The following is an 18,309-nucleotide window of genomic DNA, read 5'->3' as shown; positions in this document are numbered from 1 at the left end:
AAAAGATTCTTTATAGTGTAAAAAGGTTCTTCGGCATATTAAACCATTCTTTACACTAAACAAAAAGGGGGAAAAGGATTCTTTTAAGACCTGATCACTGAAAGTTATCGCTAAAATGTTTTTTTAATGGTGTCACAGCAAAACCTGCCTTTTTGAAACCTTTCTTTTAAAGAGTGTAAATAAATATAGTGCACCAAAAGCACATTAAAGAGAAAGCTTCCCAAGTTATGGTCACACATTATTATTTATTGCAGCATTATTAAAGAAATCACATAGTAACATGAAAGCACTTATCAAAATTAGATTTCAACTTTGAGGTTGTCCTGCTAAGCCATTTACTGTATAAAAGCAATAGATGGACAATTAAACAGCTATTTAATGCAATGATCTAAATAGAAGTCAAAGCGAATGAATCAAAAGTCACTGCTGGTTATGCATTTGGACATCCAGTCCTGGAAAAATGTGAAACATCGACGGATGAACGTCAGCTCTTGATTAGTCCTCAAATTAATCTTGCGAACCATGACTTTGTCTTTTAGACAGTGTTCTCCGATCTTGCAAAACAACATAAAGGAAAGAAAAATACACATACCTGAATACAGTGAGGAAAATAAGTATTTGAACACCCTGCTATTTTGCAAGTTCTCCCACTTAGAAATCATGGAGGGGTCTGAAATTGTCATCGTAGGTGCATGTCCACTGTGAGAGACATAATCTAAAAAAAAAAAAAATCCAGAAATCACAATGTATGATTTTTTAACTATTAATTTGTATGATACAGCTGTAAATAGGTATTTGAACACCTGAGAAAATCAATGTTAATATTTGGTACAGTAGCCTTTGTTTGCAATTACAGAGGTCAAACGTTTCCTGTAGTTTTTCACCAGGTTTGCACACACTGCAGGAGGGATTTTGGCCCACTCCTCCACACAGATCTTCTCTAGATCAGTCAGGTTTCTGGGCTGTCGCTGAGAAACACGGAGTTTGAGCTCCCTCCAAAGATTCTCTATTGGGTTTAGGTCTGGAGACTGGCTAGGCCACGCCAGAACCTTGATATGCGCCAGAACCTTGATATGCTTCTTACAGAGCCACTCCTTGGTTATCCTGGCTGTGTGCTTCGGGTCATTGTCATGTTGGAAGACCCAGCCTCGACCCATCTTCAATGCTCTAACTGAGGGAAGGAGGTTGTTCCCCAAAATCTCGCAATACATGGCCCCGGTCATCCTCTCCTTAATACAGTGCAGTCGCCCTGTCCCATGTGCAGAAAAACACCCCCAAAGCATGATGCTACCACCCCCATGCTTCACAGTAGGGATGGTGTTCTTGGGATGGTACTCATCATTCTTCTTCCTCCAAACACGTTTAGTGGAATTATGACCAAAAAGTTCTATTTTGGTCTCATCTGACCACATGACTTTCTCCCATGACTCCTCTGGATCATCCAAATGGTCATTGGCAAACTTAAGACGGGCCTTGACATGTGCTGGTTTAAGCAAGGGAACCTTCCGTGCCATGCATGATTTCAAACCATGACGTCTTAGTGTATTACCAACAGTAACCTTGGAAACGGTGGTCCCAGCTCTTTTCAGGTCATTGACCAGCTCCTCCCGTGTAGTTCTGGGCTGATTTCTCACCTTTCTTAGGATCATTGAGACCCCACGAGGTGAGATCTTGCATGGAGCCCCAGTCCGAGGGAGATTGACAGTCATGTTTAGCTTCTTCCATTTTCTAATGATTGCTCCAACAGTGGACCTTTTTTCACCAAGCTGCTTGGCAATTTCCCCGTAGCCCTTTCCAGCCTTGTGGAGGTGTACAATTTTGTCTCTAGTGTCTTTGGACAGCTCTTTGGTCTTGGCCATGTTAGTAGTTGGATTCTTACTGATTGTATGGGGTGGACAGGTGTCTTTATGCAGCTAATGACCTCAAACAGGTGCATCTAATTTAGGATAATAAATGGAGTGGAGGTGGACATTTTAAAGGCAGACTAACAGGTCTTTGAGGGTCAGAATTCTAGCTGATAGACAGGTGTTCAAATACTTATTTGCAGCTGTATCATACAAATAAATAGTTAAAAAATCATATATTGTGATTTCTGGATTTTCTTTTTTAGATTATGTCTCTCACAGTGGACATGCACCTACGATGACAATTTCAGACCCCTCCATGATTTCCAAGTGGGAGAACTTGCAAAATAGCAGGGTGTTCAAATACTTATTTTCCTCACTGTACATCACTGAGCCAACTTTCAAGGCACATATATATATGAGAGAGAGAGAGAGAGAGAGAGAGAGAGAGAGAGAGAGAGCGAGAGAGAGAGAGATAGAGACATCTCGCTTACCGAATTCTGAAGGAGAAATCTGATGTTGTGCAGTAAGAGTCTAAGAGCAGTGCGAGATTCGACAGCGCCGTCTTGATCAGTGATTTCTGCTGAAACTAATGTCTTCAGAAGCTCTTGAGCAATGAACTCTTTACAGCTGCACATCTGAAAGAAAACAGGCCAAGTCTTGTTCATATACAGTATATGATATCTTCAAATGTCATATTGTCCTCTACAGGCCTGTTAGGCTACTCGAAACTCACCTCTCCGCTTTCAATATGCACATTCGGCATGTATACTGTGTTCATGTCCTTTAAAAGATGCAGAAAATTATAGTGTTGGTCTTTAAAAAACTGATTTTTTTATAGTGTAAATGCAGACATTTTAAGTGACAAGTGACAATCTTTTTTAAGGGTGCGTCTCAATCAGTTTCCTAGTTCAGTAGTCAGGGCACTGATCAGGGAGTCGGCCATTTTAAGAGCTGTCTCAATCTTTCCAGTGCACTGAAGCGTTCGCTTCTTATAAAGTCCCACAATGCACCGTGAAAACCAGACCTGTAGCCTAGGAGTTTCTTTCTTTTGTTGAACACAAACGAAGATATTTTGAAGAATGTTAGTAACCAGACAGTTGATGGACCCCATTGACTTCCATAGAAGAAAAAAATACTATGGAAGTCAATGGCTACCATCAACTGTCTGGTTACTAACATTCTTCAAAATATCTTCTTTTGTGTTCAACAGAAAAAAGAAACTCATACAGGTTTGGAACAACATGACAAAATGTTCATTTTTGGGTTAACTATCCCTAATGGAAGTTTGGAAGCACGAAACATAAATCATGTGAGCCAACTCACTACACATAATGACACACGGTGTCACAACACCTACATCGCTAGACAGGTAATGAACATAACATTTATCATTTATTTATGGCTGAAATCTTTCGCGTATACATAACAAGAAAAGAATTTATCATAATGCACTTTAAATAACATTAAAACATAATATAATAAATATCTCAGTGCTGCTGTTGTTCATAAACACCAGTAGTGATGTTGTATAGTGAAGACGTTGTCATACTGTCCTCACAGTGTCCGAATTAATGTACTCGATATACTGGTTCACGGCCTAGAAAGCTAGGAGGCTGATTGAGGCTAAGTAAGATTGTCATGTTTATGTTCACTGAGGATGTTACTTACAAATGTGAAGAGATGTGCATAATCCATGAGGTCTCTGAGGTGGTAAAGTGCCTCACGTATCGTGTCATCCCCCTGAGCCATGTGCTGCAATGCTATAAAGAAGCACAGTTGGAACAGTTTTTGGGACCTAGGAATATATATATGTGTGTGTGTGTGTGTGTGTCAATTAGTGAATTAGCATGCTAATTCATTCTAGAAACATGCTAGCAGCACTAATCCAAACATCTATTTTTTTCCTGAGAGACTGTATTGCCTTCAAAACCTTCAAAATTTAAACTACTTTAAACTTCAAACTACTTGCAATTGAACATCTTGAAATGGCTTCAAACGGAAGTTCATATTAGAATGATTTCTGAAGTATCTGAAGGAAAGCCGCTTTGAAACTATCTGTATTGTTAAAAGTGCTATATGAATGAAGGTGACTTGACTTGATCATGTGACACTGAAGACTGGAGTAATGATGCTGAAAATTCAGCTTTGACAACACAGGAATAAGTTACATTTTAAAACAGAAAACGGTTATTCTAAATTATAATGATATTTCACAAGGTTAATTTTTTTTTTTGAATAATCTTAATTTTTAATTTAAATAATCTTAATTCTTCCAAACTGTAGATTCTTGTTTTTATTATATCCTCACCCTCGTGACTCTACTCACTCTCTTCAGCTGGAATCTCATTTGAGCCTCTTTTATTATTATTATTTATATATTTTTTTTTTATTAAATGCTTGAAGAAAAGAAAAGAAACACCATCGCCACCAAGTGGACCGATGTGGTGATGACAACGACAATAAACTTTAAATGGGAAAATGTGCCTGCCGAATTAAAGTGAATATAAACAAAATATGTAGGAAAATTCACATTGCTTTTAAATTATATATTTGTATAAAATGCAATTGAGAATAATGAGCTATTACAGAATTTTGTCGTTTTGGGAAGCCAACGTAATATCAAATGTGACTCCACACATCAGAATATGCACTTTTCACCTGTTTCAGGCGGTCAGTAAATCAATGTGAATGATACGGTCCTACTTGGTAGTACTTACAGACAAGAAACAGCATGAGAGGGAAGATTTGAGCGATTGTGGGTGGAGGTTTGCAGGTCCGTGAGCCTTTGAAATCATTGAATACGCGATTCAACACGATTCGACCATCTCGCACATCCTTAAAGCTGAAAGCTCTTCTTCGTCCACATCTAACGTTACAAACCAAACTTTGGTAATGTTCATGCTGATACTGTTAAACTAACCAACAGTTTCCTCAGAAAAGTTGCATCTCGTGACAAGAGCATTTGATAAGTTTTGAGAATGTGCTGCTAGTAGTAAACCATTCTAGTTCTGAAACTTGAGCATTACAACTCATAATATGCGAACTAATAATCTTACAATTGCTGTGTTCAAAATAGCACTACTTCAACAAATCCTGTTTTAATGTAGGCTATAATATGAAAAATACTGCAAAGTTCACGGTTTTAATTCAGCTGTAGGAATTTACATTAAAAATCAAAACAGTGCATGGAATTGTAATATGGTCATGGGGACTTCGGGGAAAATAAGATATAGTATAATTTTTCTTTCAATATTATTTAATTATATATACAAATAACAATTGCTTGTATTTTATGTATTCGTTATTAAATGAAAAGAATCGCTGTTAAGATCTTTTTTATTATAATAAAATTGCATTGTGGGATATGTAGTTTATAGAAGATTCTCGTGACGTTGAGTTGAATGCGGAAGTACGTCACTGCGCCGACGCGGGAAACACGCGACTGACTGAGACTGACTGCCTGCAGTCAAAACAAACTAGTACAGTTTACGTGGAGTTTACTGCGTTATTTATTCTGAGTGAGTGAGTTATTTTAATAACATGTAATGCTATTTTAGAGCCGTGTTAAATTATTTATTGAATTTTTGCCAGCCCAGGTGCAATCTAACGTTAGTACGACTGTGTTTCAAGTAATTATTTGTAATAAACTTCACAGACACAACATCACTTTCAAGTTCTGGTTATTAAAATGCGATTTTTTTATTGTGTGCACTGATAATTAATTTGACTTTTATATAATTTCAAGGCTACAAGTCACTGGTCCAAGATGTCAAAGATTGAAAAGATGAGTATTCTGGGAGTGAGGAGTTTTGGAGTTGAGGATAAAGACAAACAAGTGATCTCCTTCTTCAGCCCTCTCACGGTGCTTGTGGGACCTAATGGAGCTGGAAAAACGGTTTGTATATTGCTGTCAGTCAGTATGTGTGTATAATTGAAATGCTGGTAATGAGAAGAGTATTTAGAAGAGATTTAAACACGGCTGCACACTAACATTTGACAGAGGTGGGGAGCTTTAAAGGGATAGTTCACCCAAAAAGGAAAATTATCCCATAATTTACTCACCCAAGGCAAGCCATCCTAGGTGTATGTGATTTTCTTCTTTCAGCCAAACACAATCGGAGTTATGTAAAAATGTCCTGGCCCTTCCAAACTTTATAATGGTAATGGTACCTTGTTTTTAAAGCCCGAAAAAATGCATCCATCCATCCATCCATCATAAAAGTAATCCATACGGCTTCAGGGGGTTAAGAAAGGCCTTCTGAATTATTTATCTTTTCCTTTGTATTCGGCTGTAACAGTATTCAAAAAGGACTACATATACTGCACATTTGTGGTCTGCTCTCGCAAATACATTTATGATATATCCCATGAATAATTCACTTGAATCCACCCCATGTTTTTTTCCTCACCAAATCCTCATGTCTCTTTCCAGGTTTGTTTTCACACGGATGCTTTCAAATGTAATCGTCTCCCCTTTTTACTTCTAATCCCTTTTAGCAGTGTTTGCTGAAGTATTTCTAAGGCAGGTAAAGATAATATTTATCGTCTGTCACTGACGGAAATCGCTTTGGATTTTTTTCACTCAATGTTCCAGTTAATGAACATTTTTGATTAAGGTAACGCATTACATAATACAGACACATTTTTTTACAGCGATATGTAACACGTCCGTAATATTGCTGTGGAAATAATCGGGGGTTATTATTAGGGTCTGTTGTAGTAATTTGTTCAAGCTTATACACTTTTAACTGTCCTTTCGATGTTCGATGGTTGAAGGGTGAGTAGAATAACGTCATCTCATTGTACCCAGTTTTTGAAAATGCTTTTTATTGAGTTCATAGAGGGAACTTTTCGCTGATTGTTTTTCAGTTTAACAGAAGTTACTCCCAAAATTCACACTTTGCGTCATGGGGCGCAAGAAAAAAGGTGGATATGAACTATTTCTTTTTATGAATTTCCAGACCATCATTGAGTGTCTCAAATACATCACTTCAGGAGACTTTCCACCAGGAAGTAAAGGAAACACCTTTGTCCACGATCCCAAAGTAGGTCCTTGACAGGAGTAATTCAAGTAAACAAATCTAATAAAAAAAAGTTCTGATTTACAGGTATTCAAATTTTGCAAAAACAGGTTGTATTGTCCATGCAAGAGTGTTATAGATGGTGTTGGTCTGTTGTAGGATGCTCATGAAACGGATGTACGGGCACAGATCAGACTCCAGTTTAGAGATGTGAATGGCGATGCTGTGGCAGTCCAGAGGTCTATGCAAAGCACACAGAAGGGCAAGAAAACTGAGTTCAAAACCCTTGAGGGTGTCATTACCAGAATCAAGTAAGTTTTGTTTTTTCAGGTCAAGTCACCTTTATTTATATAGCACTTTTTACTATACAGATTGTTGAAAATAACACAACAAAGTTTGTTTCTGCTGTACTGCAGCTCTTGAAGAAAATAGTGTCATTGTTAAGTTTAAGTAAGTTCAGTGTTGATTCATTTCCGTTATAAAAGTCATTAGTTATTAATTTAGTTAATTTAAATATACAGCAGCTCTGGAGAAAACAGTGATGTCATCGTCCAGCTCGGTTCAGTTCTCATATAATGGTGTCAGTGATGGCAGATTAATAATATTGTTCAATATTAAGTTGTCTCTTATGCGCACCAAGGCAAAACTACAGTAAAAATAATAATACTGTAAAATATTATTTTCTATTTTTCTATATTAATATAGTATTGCAACCTTTTTTCCTGCTGGTGCGACATCATTTTGTTAGAGGTCGCTCTGGTGCCGATACCAACTTGTTAAATTGATAAGCGCTGCCGTTTCTGTAGCGTATGAGAAACATTAAACGATATACGCGGCAAAAAGGGCACTACACGTTTAGTTACACAAACTGTAAAGTACATATTTATATTGAATACTGTTATATTATTAATGTAGACATGTACTTCTTTATTACAGTAAATGTATTAAAGAAGTAACGGAATATAATAACAGTATTTTTTGTTTTGTTTTTAAGATATATGCATTTTTTGCTTTTGTATTTATACTAAATGTGTTTAGGCTATTATAACAAATATCATATAAACCATATAGTTATTTTTGCATGTTAGTTCAACTCAAATTACTGTCAAAGGTGCATTAAAAAAAAAAAAAAACATGTACAACTAATAATGAATATTATTATTAATTATTTTTGGTGCTAGAACTTGGTGGATCTGATGCTACTGAGCTCAAATGTACATTTAGAACCCTGATAATATATTTAAAATGTAATTTATTCCTGTGATGCAAAGCTGAATTTACTCTTCAGTCTCACACAATCCTTCAAAAATCTGTTTAATAAGCTGATTTGCTGCAAAAGAAACATTTCTTCTTCTTATTATATTTTTGTGGAAACTGTGATGCATTTTTGTTCAGGATTATTAGGTGAATAGAAAATAATAAAAACAGCATCAGTTAGAATATAAATGTTTTCTAACATTATTAATGTTTTTACTGTCACTTTTTGATCAGTTTAATGTGAAAATTTTTGAATGGTATGTCTATTTATTTATTATGTGATTTAAAATGTTTAATATACATTTTAATAATTATATTTGTGACATTTTGATATACAACATGTACTTTTTTGTGTTTTTTTTCTCTTGTGAATATTTTTATGAAACAACACAGTTTCCTTTGTAGAACTTTATAATCTCTTTTATTTTATTGATTTATGTGAGGAGGTTGTAGACTGTTGTTTTAAATGTCTTGTGCTGGAATTCATGAGGTTTGCCAGGTTCTTGCTCCCACTTGGCTCTTGAAAAGTTTACATTATGGTCCCTGTTTGAAGCACTCGTTTGCTTGTTGGATGTTAATACATCTTGACCTCTCTTGATGTCAGGCACGGAGAGAAAGTGAGCCTGAGCTCTAAATGTGCTGAACTAGACCGTGAGATGATCTCATCCCTGGGCGTCTCCAAAGCTGTCATCAGCCATGTCATCTTCTGCCACCAAGAGGAGTCCAACTGGCCTCTCAGTGAAGGGAAAGCCCTCAAGCAGAAGTTTGATGAGATTTTCTCAGCCACAAGGTATTTTTATCTGGACAATGGCTTTGTCACTGAAGCTTCATTCATTAAAAGGGTCATATTGTACTTTTTATTTTTGTTCTTCTTTTCCTGAGGTCCACATATGACTCTTTTGGTAAAATGTGCATCATGTTTTAGTTGTGTTTCATTTTACATCCTCTCTCTGAACCTTAGAATTAGACGATCCCCTTCACATGTTTAATGGGCAACAGCACTGAATGCCTTTAATTTTTGGCTAGTCATTTTTGCAGCATTAATGCTTTTGGAGTGTGAAGGATGTTTTCAGGCAGTTTATGAGTTCATCAAGCCATTTTATCTCACAAGATCTAGGAAAATTGATTCTTGCCTCATAGATATCTCATCCCCATTACAGCATTTGAAGGTTTTAATCATATATATATATATATATATATATATATATATATATATATATATATATATTATATAAATAAATAAATATATATATATATATATATATATATATATATATATATATATATATATATATATATATTTATTTATATACAGTGGGGAGAACGAGTATTTGATACACTGCCGATTTTGCAGGTTTTCCCACTTACAAAGCATGCAGAAGTCTGTAATTTTTATCATAGGTACTCTTCAACTGTGAGTGACGGAATCTAAAACAAAAATCCAGAAAATCCCATTGTATGTTTTTTAAGTAATTAATTTGCATTTTATTGCATGACATAAGTATTTGATACATCGGAAAAGCAGAACTTAATACTTGGTATAGAAACCTGTGTTTACAATTACAGAGATCATACGTTTCCTGTAGTTCTTGACCAGGTTTGCACACACTGCAGCAGGGATTTTGGCCCACTCCTCCATACAGACCTTCTCCAGATCCTTCAGGTTTCGGGGCTGTCGCTGGGCAATACGGACTTTCAGCTCCCTCCAAAGATTTTCTATTGGGTTCAGGTCTGGAGACTGGCTAGGCCACTCCAGGACCTTGAGATGCTTCTTACGGAGCCACTCCTTAGTTGCCCTGGCTGTGTGTTTCGGGTCGTTGTCATGCTGGAAGACCCAGCCACGACCCATCTTCAATGTTCTTACTGAGGGAATGAGGTTGTTGGCCAAGATCTCACGATACATGGCCCCATCCATCCTCTCCTCAATACGGTGCAGTCGTCTTGTCCCCTTTGCAGAAAAGCATCCCCAGAGAATGATGTTTCCACCTCCATGCTTCACGGTTGGGATGGTGTTCTTGGGGTTGTACTCATCCTTCTTCCTCCAAACACGGCGAGTGGAGTTTAGACATGACCTTCTCCCATTCCTCCTCTGGATCATCCAGATGGTCATTGGCAAACTTCAGACGGGCCTGGACATGCGCTGGCTTGAGCAGGGGGACCTTGCGTGCGCTGCAGGATTTTAATCCATGACGGCGTAGTGTGTTACTAATGGTTTTCTTTGAGACTGTGGTCCCAGCTCTCTTCAGGTCATTGACCAGGTCCTGCCGTGTAGTTCTGGGCTGATCCCTCACCTTCCTCATGATCATTGATGCCCCACGAGGTGAGATCTTGCATGGTGCCCCAGACCGAGGGAGATTGACCGTCATCTTGAACTTCTTCTATTTTCTAATAATTGCGCCAACAGTTGTTGCCTTCTAACTAAGCTGCTTGCCTATTGTCCTGTAGCCCATCCCAGCCTTGTGCAGGTCTACAATTATCCCTGATGTCCTTACACAGCTCTCTGGTCTTGGCCATTGTGGAGAGGTTGGAGTCTGTTTGATTGAGTGTGTGGACAGGTGTCTTTTATACAGGTAACGAGTTCAAACAGGAGCAGTTAATACAGGTAATGAGTGGAGAACAGGAGGGCTTCTTAAAGAAAAACTAACAGGTCTGTGAGAGCCGGAATTCTTACTGGTTGGTAGGTGATCAAATACTTATGTCACGCAATAAAATGCAAATTAATTATTTAAAAATCATACAATGTGATTTTCTGGATTTTTGTTTTAGATTCCGTCTCTCACAGTTGAAGTGTACCTATGATAAAAATTACAGACCTCTACATGCTTTGCAAGTAGGAAAACCTGCAAAATCGGCAGTGTATCAAATACTTGTTCTCCCCACTGTATATAACATTAAATGATATCGGCCTACAAGAAAACAACATCATCCCCTTCCAAAGTCTTTTTAAAACTTTTATATTTGTATATAGTTATTTATTTCCCCCTTTGTTTAATGCATCTTTTTACCCAATAAATGACTGTTGTGTATTGTCTACACAATATATGTTTTGTAATTACTGTAAATTCTCAACAATCATGCCAGAGAAGCTTTTAACTCTATGGGTCTAATTCTGTAGGCCTACACCAGTAGATGGCGATAAATGATTGTCTATTTAAACAGACTGTTTGCTGCACATTGGCTTGTCCTGTGGTGTCATTTACTCATATTAAGCTGGCATTGCAAATGAATGGCTGAAAATAACCACAGCCTTTTGCTTAAAGGTACATTAAGGTATTGGACACCTTGAAAACGTTGAGGCAGAAGCAGGCCCAGACTGTTAATTCCTGCAGGATGGAGCTCAAGTACCTAAAACTGAACAAAGATAAAGCCCTAGAGATTAGAGAGCTGCTGTCCACTAAAGAGGCTCAGCTGTCTTCCTCCAAAGAGAATGTCCAACGCATCGAGAATCAGATTGACCCACTGGAGGTGAGACACCAAGAATTTGTGATGGCAATTTGTTGGCTGAGCCAGTTTTCTTTTATTTTAGAATAGAGGTTTTCCATTTTTGAGATCTGTGGCAGTTGATTGTTTTGGATAATGAATATTTAAAATTGTATTTAATACAGGCAGGTGTTTGGGTGGGCCGGTAGACACGATTAACCGGTAGAAATTTTGGACTATCGTCGCTATCGCGGTTACATGCTCACGTGACGTTGCTGTGCGGCATGGTCACGAAAACGTATCATTTGGATGCATTTTCAAACATTGGCCTTGAATGGTTAAATACACAAACTTGTATGTCAAAATGCCTGTCTTAAACACATTCAGTTATGTCTTAAGTGAAAGTAAACAGCTGAGAAAGAAAACACGTGTAACATTATATTGGGTCAGGGTATTCGGTCTTAAAGTGCCTTATATTCCTGCTGTCTGTCTTTCATGTTAATCAAACTACAAAAGAGAGAAAATCTCTCACTGACTAAATCACTTTTGTACCTTTAATAAGAAGAAATGTATGTTTAACTTCCCCATTGAAGACTATAGTGTGTTTTATACATTTAATTATAAGTAGCATTTCTTATTTATTTGTTCTACTGTATTTTTTTTGTCATATTGCTTGGAAATTGGTTTCTTATTCTTATTTTATCGCTGACTGTTTACATGTCTTCAGTGAGCTTTTTCTTTTTTTTAAGGCTAGTATTAGTTTTTTGTGATATTGACATTGGTGACAAGAATTATGACATTTCTATGGTATCAACATTTTTGATATCATAATCTAATTTAAAGCAAAATGATATATATGGTGATATATATATCGTTATCGTGAAATAAAAATTACTTATATCGTGATGTAAGATTTTATTCATATCATCCAACCCTATGATTGTAGTGCAGATTAGGGTCCGTTACAGCATATATCACAGTATTTTTGTCTTTGTCAGAAAATTCATCCCAAAAATATGTTTTACATGTATGTATTTACATTAATACATGCATATTTTTAAATAATCCAGTCATTTAAATTCTTTATTAATAAAAAGGTCATCAAGATTGATACTTTTTTCCTTTTATTTGATACTTATTTACTTATACTTATTATTTTGATGCCAAGCTAAAAGATAAAATTGATCCTAAATTATTGATAAGTCTGACATCAGTGCAAAAACAGAAGCTTCACATTATGATCAGTTGAGTTAAAAACAAAAGATAGATGAGCCCCACTGTAAAATATTCCAAATGTGTACTTGACTGCACATCAGTTGAATTTTAGCCCATACACTCATGCAGTCATGTGATGTATATTCACTAAACACACTTTCCCCATATTTTCAGAACCGACTGTATGACATAGACAGTAGCCTCAGCAAAATAATGAAGTTGGATAATGACATCAAAGCTCTGGACAGCAGGAAGCAACAGATGGAGGATGATAACCGGGAACTAGAGGAAAAGATGGAGCAGGTAACCCAAGGTTTTTTTTTTTTTTTAATATCAGTCATCAGTTATGAAACTTTCACTGCTTCTCAGTATTAGTCATAAATGCCAGATAATGATCATGCGAAAGCAGAAAGGAAGTGCTTTGCATAGAAAACATGTACAGGATGTTCAGTAATTGATGGTTTTGGTATATTTACTGCTGCTGTTTTTCATCTGATGTTGGAATGAGGGGTTTGCGTTTGCTTGCTTATCTTTGTCATTTGTTTTAGATTGTTTGAAAATAAAAGAGGTCCATCCACTACATTTTCTTACTAAAAGCAATTCAATTTTCTTAATTTACTTAAGGGTTCTTCTGGACTACTGGGGATCCAAATAAATGTGTTATCACATCTTTTTATGTGTTAGTTCTCAACAGTGCTCCCATTGAAGTCACATTAGTGTTGATGCTTTGGTCCACTGGTAGTCAAGTCAAGTCAAGTCACCTTTATTTATATAGCGCTTTTTACAATACAGATTGTTTCAAAACAGCTTTACAGAGATAACAGGGAAATAATGCAGCAAAGTTTGTTTCCAGAAGAAAATAGCGTCACAGTCCAGCTTAAGTAAGCTCAGTGATGTTTCATTAATTTAGTTAATTTATATATACAGCAGCTCTGGAGAAAACAGTGATGTCATCATCCAGCTCACTTCAGTTCTCAGATAATGGTGTCAATGCAGGCAGTTCAATAATATTGTTGAATATTAAATGTCCCAAAGTGACAGATTTGAGTTCAACCTGAGTCATGTCTCGATTTATTCCTCCCCTCTTTCTCTCCCCAAAGGTTTCTTCTTAAATTGTAATAAAACAGAGAGAAAACCATCAATATTAAAAATGTCTGGAGTCTGGAGAAATGTAGAGTTGTCCGCATTACAGTGAGACGTAATACCATGTTTTCTAAACATATTATCACCTAAAGAGAGCATGTACGGAAATAAAAACAAAGGGCCTAAGACAGAGCCTTGCAGCACACCGTGTGTTCATTCCTTGGGGTGCCTTGACTCTGTGTTGTGCTGTGTTTTTAGGTGTTTCAGGGCTCAGATGATCAGCTGCAGGACATGTATCAGAACCACCAGCAGACTGTCAAAGAGAAGGAAAGGAAACTTACGGAGTGCCAGCGCGAGTTTGAACGGGCCGGCCGAGAGTGCCAGAGGATGAACCGCATCAAATCTGACTTGCTAGTTGAGCAAGGTAGTCGTTTGCTCCTTTGCTATTCATTTATTGTTGTGTGGTGGTGGTGGACATGTGTTCTCTATATATGATCAAATGGTTGTTTCGTTGATTGTAGTATTTAAAATAGTCAATAGAAGAATAGTGACGTCCTTTTTTTAGTTTACATCGCAGCCTGATTTGCTACTTGCTATTGTAATTCACAGGAAGGTGGTATTGGGTAGATTCACTAGGGTTGCAACAAGCAGCTATTTTGATCTGTTCTTTACTTCTATGATAAAGTGGGAAAAAAATATATTTTAGCCCCATTAAATAACGCAAGCACTTGGTGTGGCAACCTGCAGGCCACATACAAACATGATCATCATGACCTTTTTAGAAGTTCTTATATAAAGTGCTCTCGTCTCGAGCTTTGGGCAACTTGGCGTTAAACACATATATTTATCCTTTTTAAATTGAAATTACTACTACTGCAAAGTTACTTCACTTAAGAAATTTAGATTTTATAGATTAGTTATTGCAGTCCTAAAGTACACTATACTTATAGACATGCACTAAAAACTAGGCTAATACTTTCACATCGAGTGATTTTGCTTAAAAGGCATTTTTAGCAGGAAAAAAGTTTATTCTTTCTCAGAGCTGTTCATCATCGTTTCTGTTCATTTCAAGGCCGTCTGCAGTTGGAGGCAGATAGACACACACAGAACATTAAAAGGAGGGACACCCAGGTGAAGAGTTTAGCGTCTTCCCTGGAGTTGGAGGGCTATGATCGGACACCTCTTAACGAAAGACAACTCCAGAGTTTCCACAGACAAGTCAAAGAGAGACTGGACCAGGACACTGAAGCCCTCAACCAAACTATGGTAGATAATTGAACTGCAGGATGTAATTTACCACCTAGTTCACGCTCTTTTTTTTATATATGTGTGTGTATATATATATATATTGCATTGCCAATTGTTATACTCTTTATGTAGTGTTTTATCCAATATAGAGACATATGTAATGTTTGGGTAGCAGTAACCCTTTAATTATATTATTTTTGTATTATTTAATGCTTAACAGAAAATTCTACAATCAAATTAATTCAGATATTTATAAATATCCTGAAACTTCATATATTTTCCAAAGTTCAATATTAGTATTGTAACAAGTTGCCATTTTTTAAAAAAAAATTCTTGTTTTCAGCAAGATATGCAGGAGAAAGAGGCACAGAAGCAGCAAAGCATCGATGATCTCCGTGATAAAAAGACCGGTCTAGAGAGAACCGTTGAACTGAAGAGAGACATACAGGCCAAGAAACAACAGGAACTGAAGAACATCAAGTGTGATCTCCAAAAACTGGAGGGCTCCTCTAGCAGACTGCAGGAGCTGGACACTGAGCTTCAGAAAGCGGTTAGATCTTCACTACACCACTAAACTTGCTTTGAGCATTAAGCCCAAAGTATACCTAGTCGTCTTTAACGCGTGCACTGGCATATGCGTACAGTCAAGCGTGTAGCCTTTCAAAGTATACTCCATTTGATAGCGTGCACAAACGCAGACGGTCAACACATGCGCTCTAAAAAGTTTCATCTATGTCCAGTGTTTGCCCCATTTTTCTCCAGAAGTTATGACTGATAAAAATGTCTTCTTTTAAAATAAAGTTGCGGCTCTCTCATAACACCCCTCACACAAACGCTTGTCAATGTGTGTTTGTTGTTGTTGCAGTCTTCAGTATTTTGTTGTTGTTCCATCTCTTTAGTTTGGTTTTCTACTGTGAAACAACAGCCGGGCCAGTGTTGCCAAATTATGGAACAACTGATTAGTGCAAAACAAATTCAGTCCGCATGTGCGACCTGCGCATACAAAACGTATTTCATCTGTCAATGTTCTGTTGGTTTCCTCAACTGAACCTTTAACTAAAATTACTATGGAAAACATTTATGTATATAGCGCGTTCATGTCAGCTAACAGCTTGCACCAGCTCAATCCCTCTTTTGGTGTTAAAAAACTACTTTCAGGTTTACAGAAGACACGCAGTGAAAAAATAGCGATGAAAAGACACAGACACAGTCATTTTTGCAGCTGACCTTATTGCATATATGTATGTAGGAGTTTCTCTTTCAGATGTAAAATTTATAGGAGAAGAGTATTTAAATAAATTGTACAATGTAATCTACTAAGATTTGCGGTTGACAATTTACTGGTATTTGCGACATAATTTAACGGCCACAAAAAACGTGTCTTGTCCATTTTGTGCTTGACATGTCTGCAACTCCCATCTGCGCTTTTATGGGATTACAGTCTCACGCTAATTTGCCCTGTTTAGTAAATCTGGCCCAAAATCTGAAAAATAAATTGTAGAAAGAAAACAATACTAACACTGCAACTAACAAAACTACCATCATTGACGCCCTGCATTGCTTTTGTATGTGTTTTTCTTAATGTATGTGTGTTTATAGGAGCGTGAGCTTGATAATGCCATGCAGGCCTGTACTGTGGACAGTCTAAAGGCAGAAGTAATCAATCTACAGAAGGAGAAAACTGAACTGGATCAGGCCCAGCGCAGACTGGACCAGGAGATGGAACTGCTCAACACACACACCAGGGCACATGCAGAGATGGACATGCTCAAGAAGACCAAGGTGAACACACACATCATTCTCGCCCCCAGCCATATCACCTGTAGCCCAAGGTTTCCCACTTAAGCTGAGCAGGGTTGAGTCTGTCAGTACCTGGATGGGAGACTCCTGGGAAAACTAGGTTGAGGCCAGTAGGGGGTGCTGCTCACCCTGTGGTCTGTGTGGGTCCTAACGTCCCAGTATAGTGATGGGGACACTATACTGTAAAAAAAAAAGCACGTCCTTCAGATGAGACGTTAAACCGAAGTCCAGACTCTCTCCAGTTGTGGTTGAGGAGAGACCGTACAGTATTGTACAGTTGTACATTAGAAAAGCGCTTTATAAATGCTTCAATCATCCATTGTGATAACACCTTTATGCTTAATTCTGAAACAAACGCAGCAAACATAAACAAAAGAAATGTCTTCGGACAATAAAGGGGTGCAGAGATGACATCAGAACCAGGAGGGTTAATTCGCTGCTGGTTCCTTCAAAATTATTTCCTATGGGGTTTTGCAATTTACGAGCAATTTACAATTAAAAGCCTGTGGTAAACATAACTTGATGATACTAAACTGCACATCTGAACAACACAGAAACATCTAGGATTCAGGTAATAATCTCGAGATACCATAATATATGCTACAAAATGTGTTAAGTTCTAGATGTGTTTGAGTTTGCCAGCACAATGTTTGCAGTATATAACTGTAACACTAGATGTCAGCACAGTCTTTCTGTGATTTCCTGACCACCTAATATCCTCCAGTCTTTTATAAACACTTCAGTTTGTCATTTTTACATCACAAAAAAATTAACTATTTATAACAATAGGTACATTGTGTTAAATTTCAAAAACTAATGCTAGGTTTATTTTAACATGATGGGGCATCAAAGTAATTTATAACATTCCATGCTGCCTAAAGCAAGAAATGAAAATGAATGGTCAATCAAACACATAATTCATTACAAACATTAGTCATCCATTTCTTGCTATGATAATTTTTCAGATTAATTTCTTTAATTTAAGAGATTATATATTTAATATATTTAATAGATAATTATTTATTTAGGTCATGTGCAATCTATAAAATATTTCCTTCAGAAATTGTTCATACTACTTTTAAAAAGCAAGAGTCTTTACAATTTCCAGTCCTATTTTTGTTCATACCTTTTGAAACATTCTATAAAAAAATGGGGGAAAAATATATATTTCATCATATATATATATATATATATATATATATATATATAATTCGAGTGTGGCATAAAAGCAAAGACAATATATGCTACTATTTATGTTTTAGAAGTTTGCAGATTTTATATACAGTACATGGATTAACCAAATTATTCCCATTATTACATTTATCAAAATGTGCTGAATCAGAGCAAACTGTGAGATATTAACTGGACGTCACTTAAGACAAAAGGCAATCTTTCTAGGCAGTTATGGCAGTAAACAG

At 36.8% G+C, this 18,309-nt stretch overlaps 2 protein-coding genes across 2 annotated transcripts in view; one reads left to right on the top strand and one right to left on the bottom strand.

The window, feature by feature from the left end:
• Positions 1 to 212: 212 nt before the first annotated feature.
• Positions 213 to 5,031, bottom strand: LOC307144585 (uncharacterized protein). Its single transcript, XM_079847060.1, has 5 exons — positions 4,565 to 5,031; positions 3,516 to 3,607; positions 2,581 to 2,628; positions 2,339 to 2,482; positions 213 to 554 (listed from the first exon to the last, which is right to left on the bottom strand). The coding sequence occupies exons 1-5, from the start codon at positions 4,578 to 4,580 to the stop codon at positions 414 to 416; spliced, it is 441 nt and encodes a 146-aa protein (XP_079703186.1). The 5' UTR covers positions 4,581 to 5,031; the 3' UTR covers positions 213 to 413.
• Positions 5,032 to 5,263: 232 nt separating this feature from the next.
• Positions 5,264 to 18,309, top strand: part of LOC307144549 (DNA repair protein RAD50-like) — a 48,488-nt gene continuing 35,442 nt past the window's right edge. Inside the window, exons 1-11 of the mRNA XM_079846987.1 lie at positions 5,264 to 5,365; positions 5,593 to 5,742; positions 6,809 to 6,892; positions 7,028 to 7,179; positions 8,730 to 8,915; positions 11,386 to 11,590; positions 12,935 to 13,063; positions 14,102 to 14,267; positions 14,916 to 15,109; positions 15,435 to 15,641; positions 16,691 to 16,873. Of these exons, the coding sequence (XP_079703113.1) occupies positions 5,614 to 5,742; positions 6,809 to 6,892; positions 7,028 to 7,179; positions 8,730 to 8,915; positions 11,386 to 11,590; positions 12,935 to 13,063; positions 14,102 to 14,267; positions 14,916 to 15,109; positions 15,435 to 15,641; positions 16,691 to 16,873 (1,635 nt within the window). The 5' untranslated portion in view covers positions 5,264 to 5,365; positions 5,593 to 5,613. The remainder of the gene's footprint in view (positions 5,366 to 5,592; positions 5,743 to 6,808; positions 6,893 to 7,027; positions 7,180 to 8,729; positions 8,916 to 11,385; positions 11,591 to 12,934; positions 13,064 to 14,101; positions 14,268 to 14,915; positions 15,110 to 15,434; positions 15,642 to 16,690; positions 16,874 to 18,309) is intronic.

The sequence above is a fragment of the Squalius cephalus genome (genome assembly GCF_949319135.1).
Source record: "Squalius cephalus genome assembly, chromosome: 17".
Classification (NCBI taxonomy): domain Eukaryota; kingdom Metazoa; phylum Chordata; class Actinopteri; order Cypriniformes; family Leuciscidae; genus Squalius; species Squalius cephalus.
Note: the sequence above shows the minus strand (reverse complement) of the source record. Positions and strands in the feature narration are given on the sequence as shown.

Bases quoted from the DNA above. Each gene is read 5' to 3' on its own strand.
- LOC307144585 (XM_079847060.1), bottom strand. The intron at 2,629-3,515 runs GTAAGTAACATC...CATCTTTTAAAG, and splicing joins ATGCACATCTCTTCACATTT to GACATGAACACAGTATACAT. The intron at 2,483-2,580 runs GTGAGTTTCGAG...GTTTTCTTTCAG, and splicing joins TGCATATTGAAAGCGGAGAG to ATGTGCAGCTGTAAAGAGTT.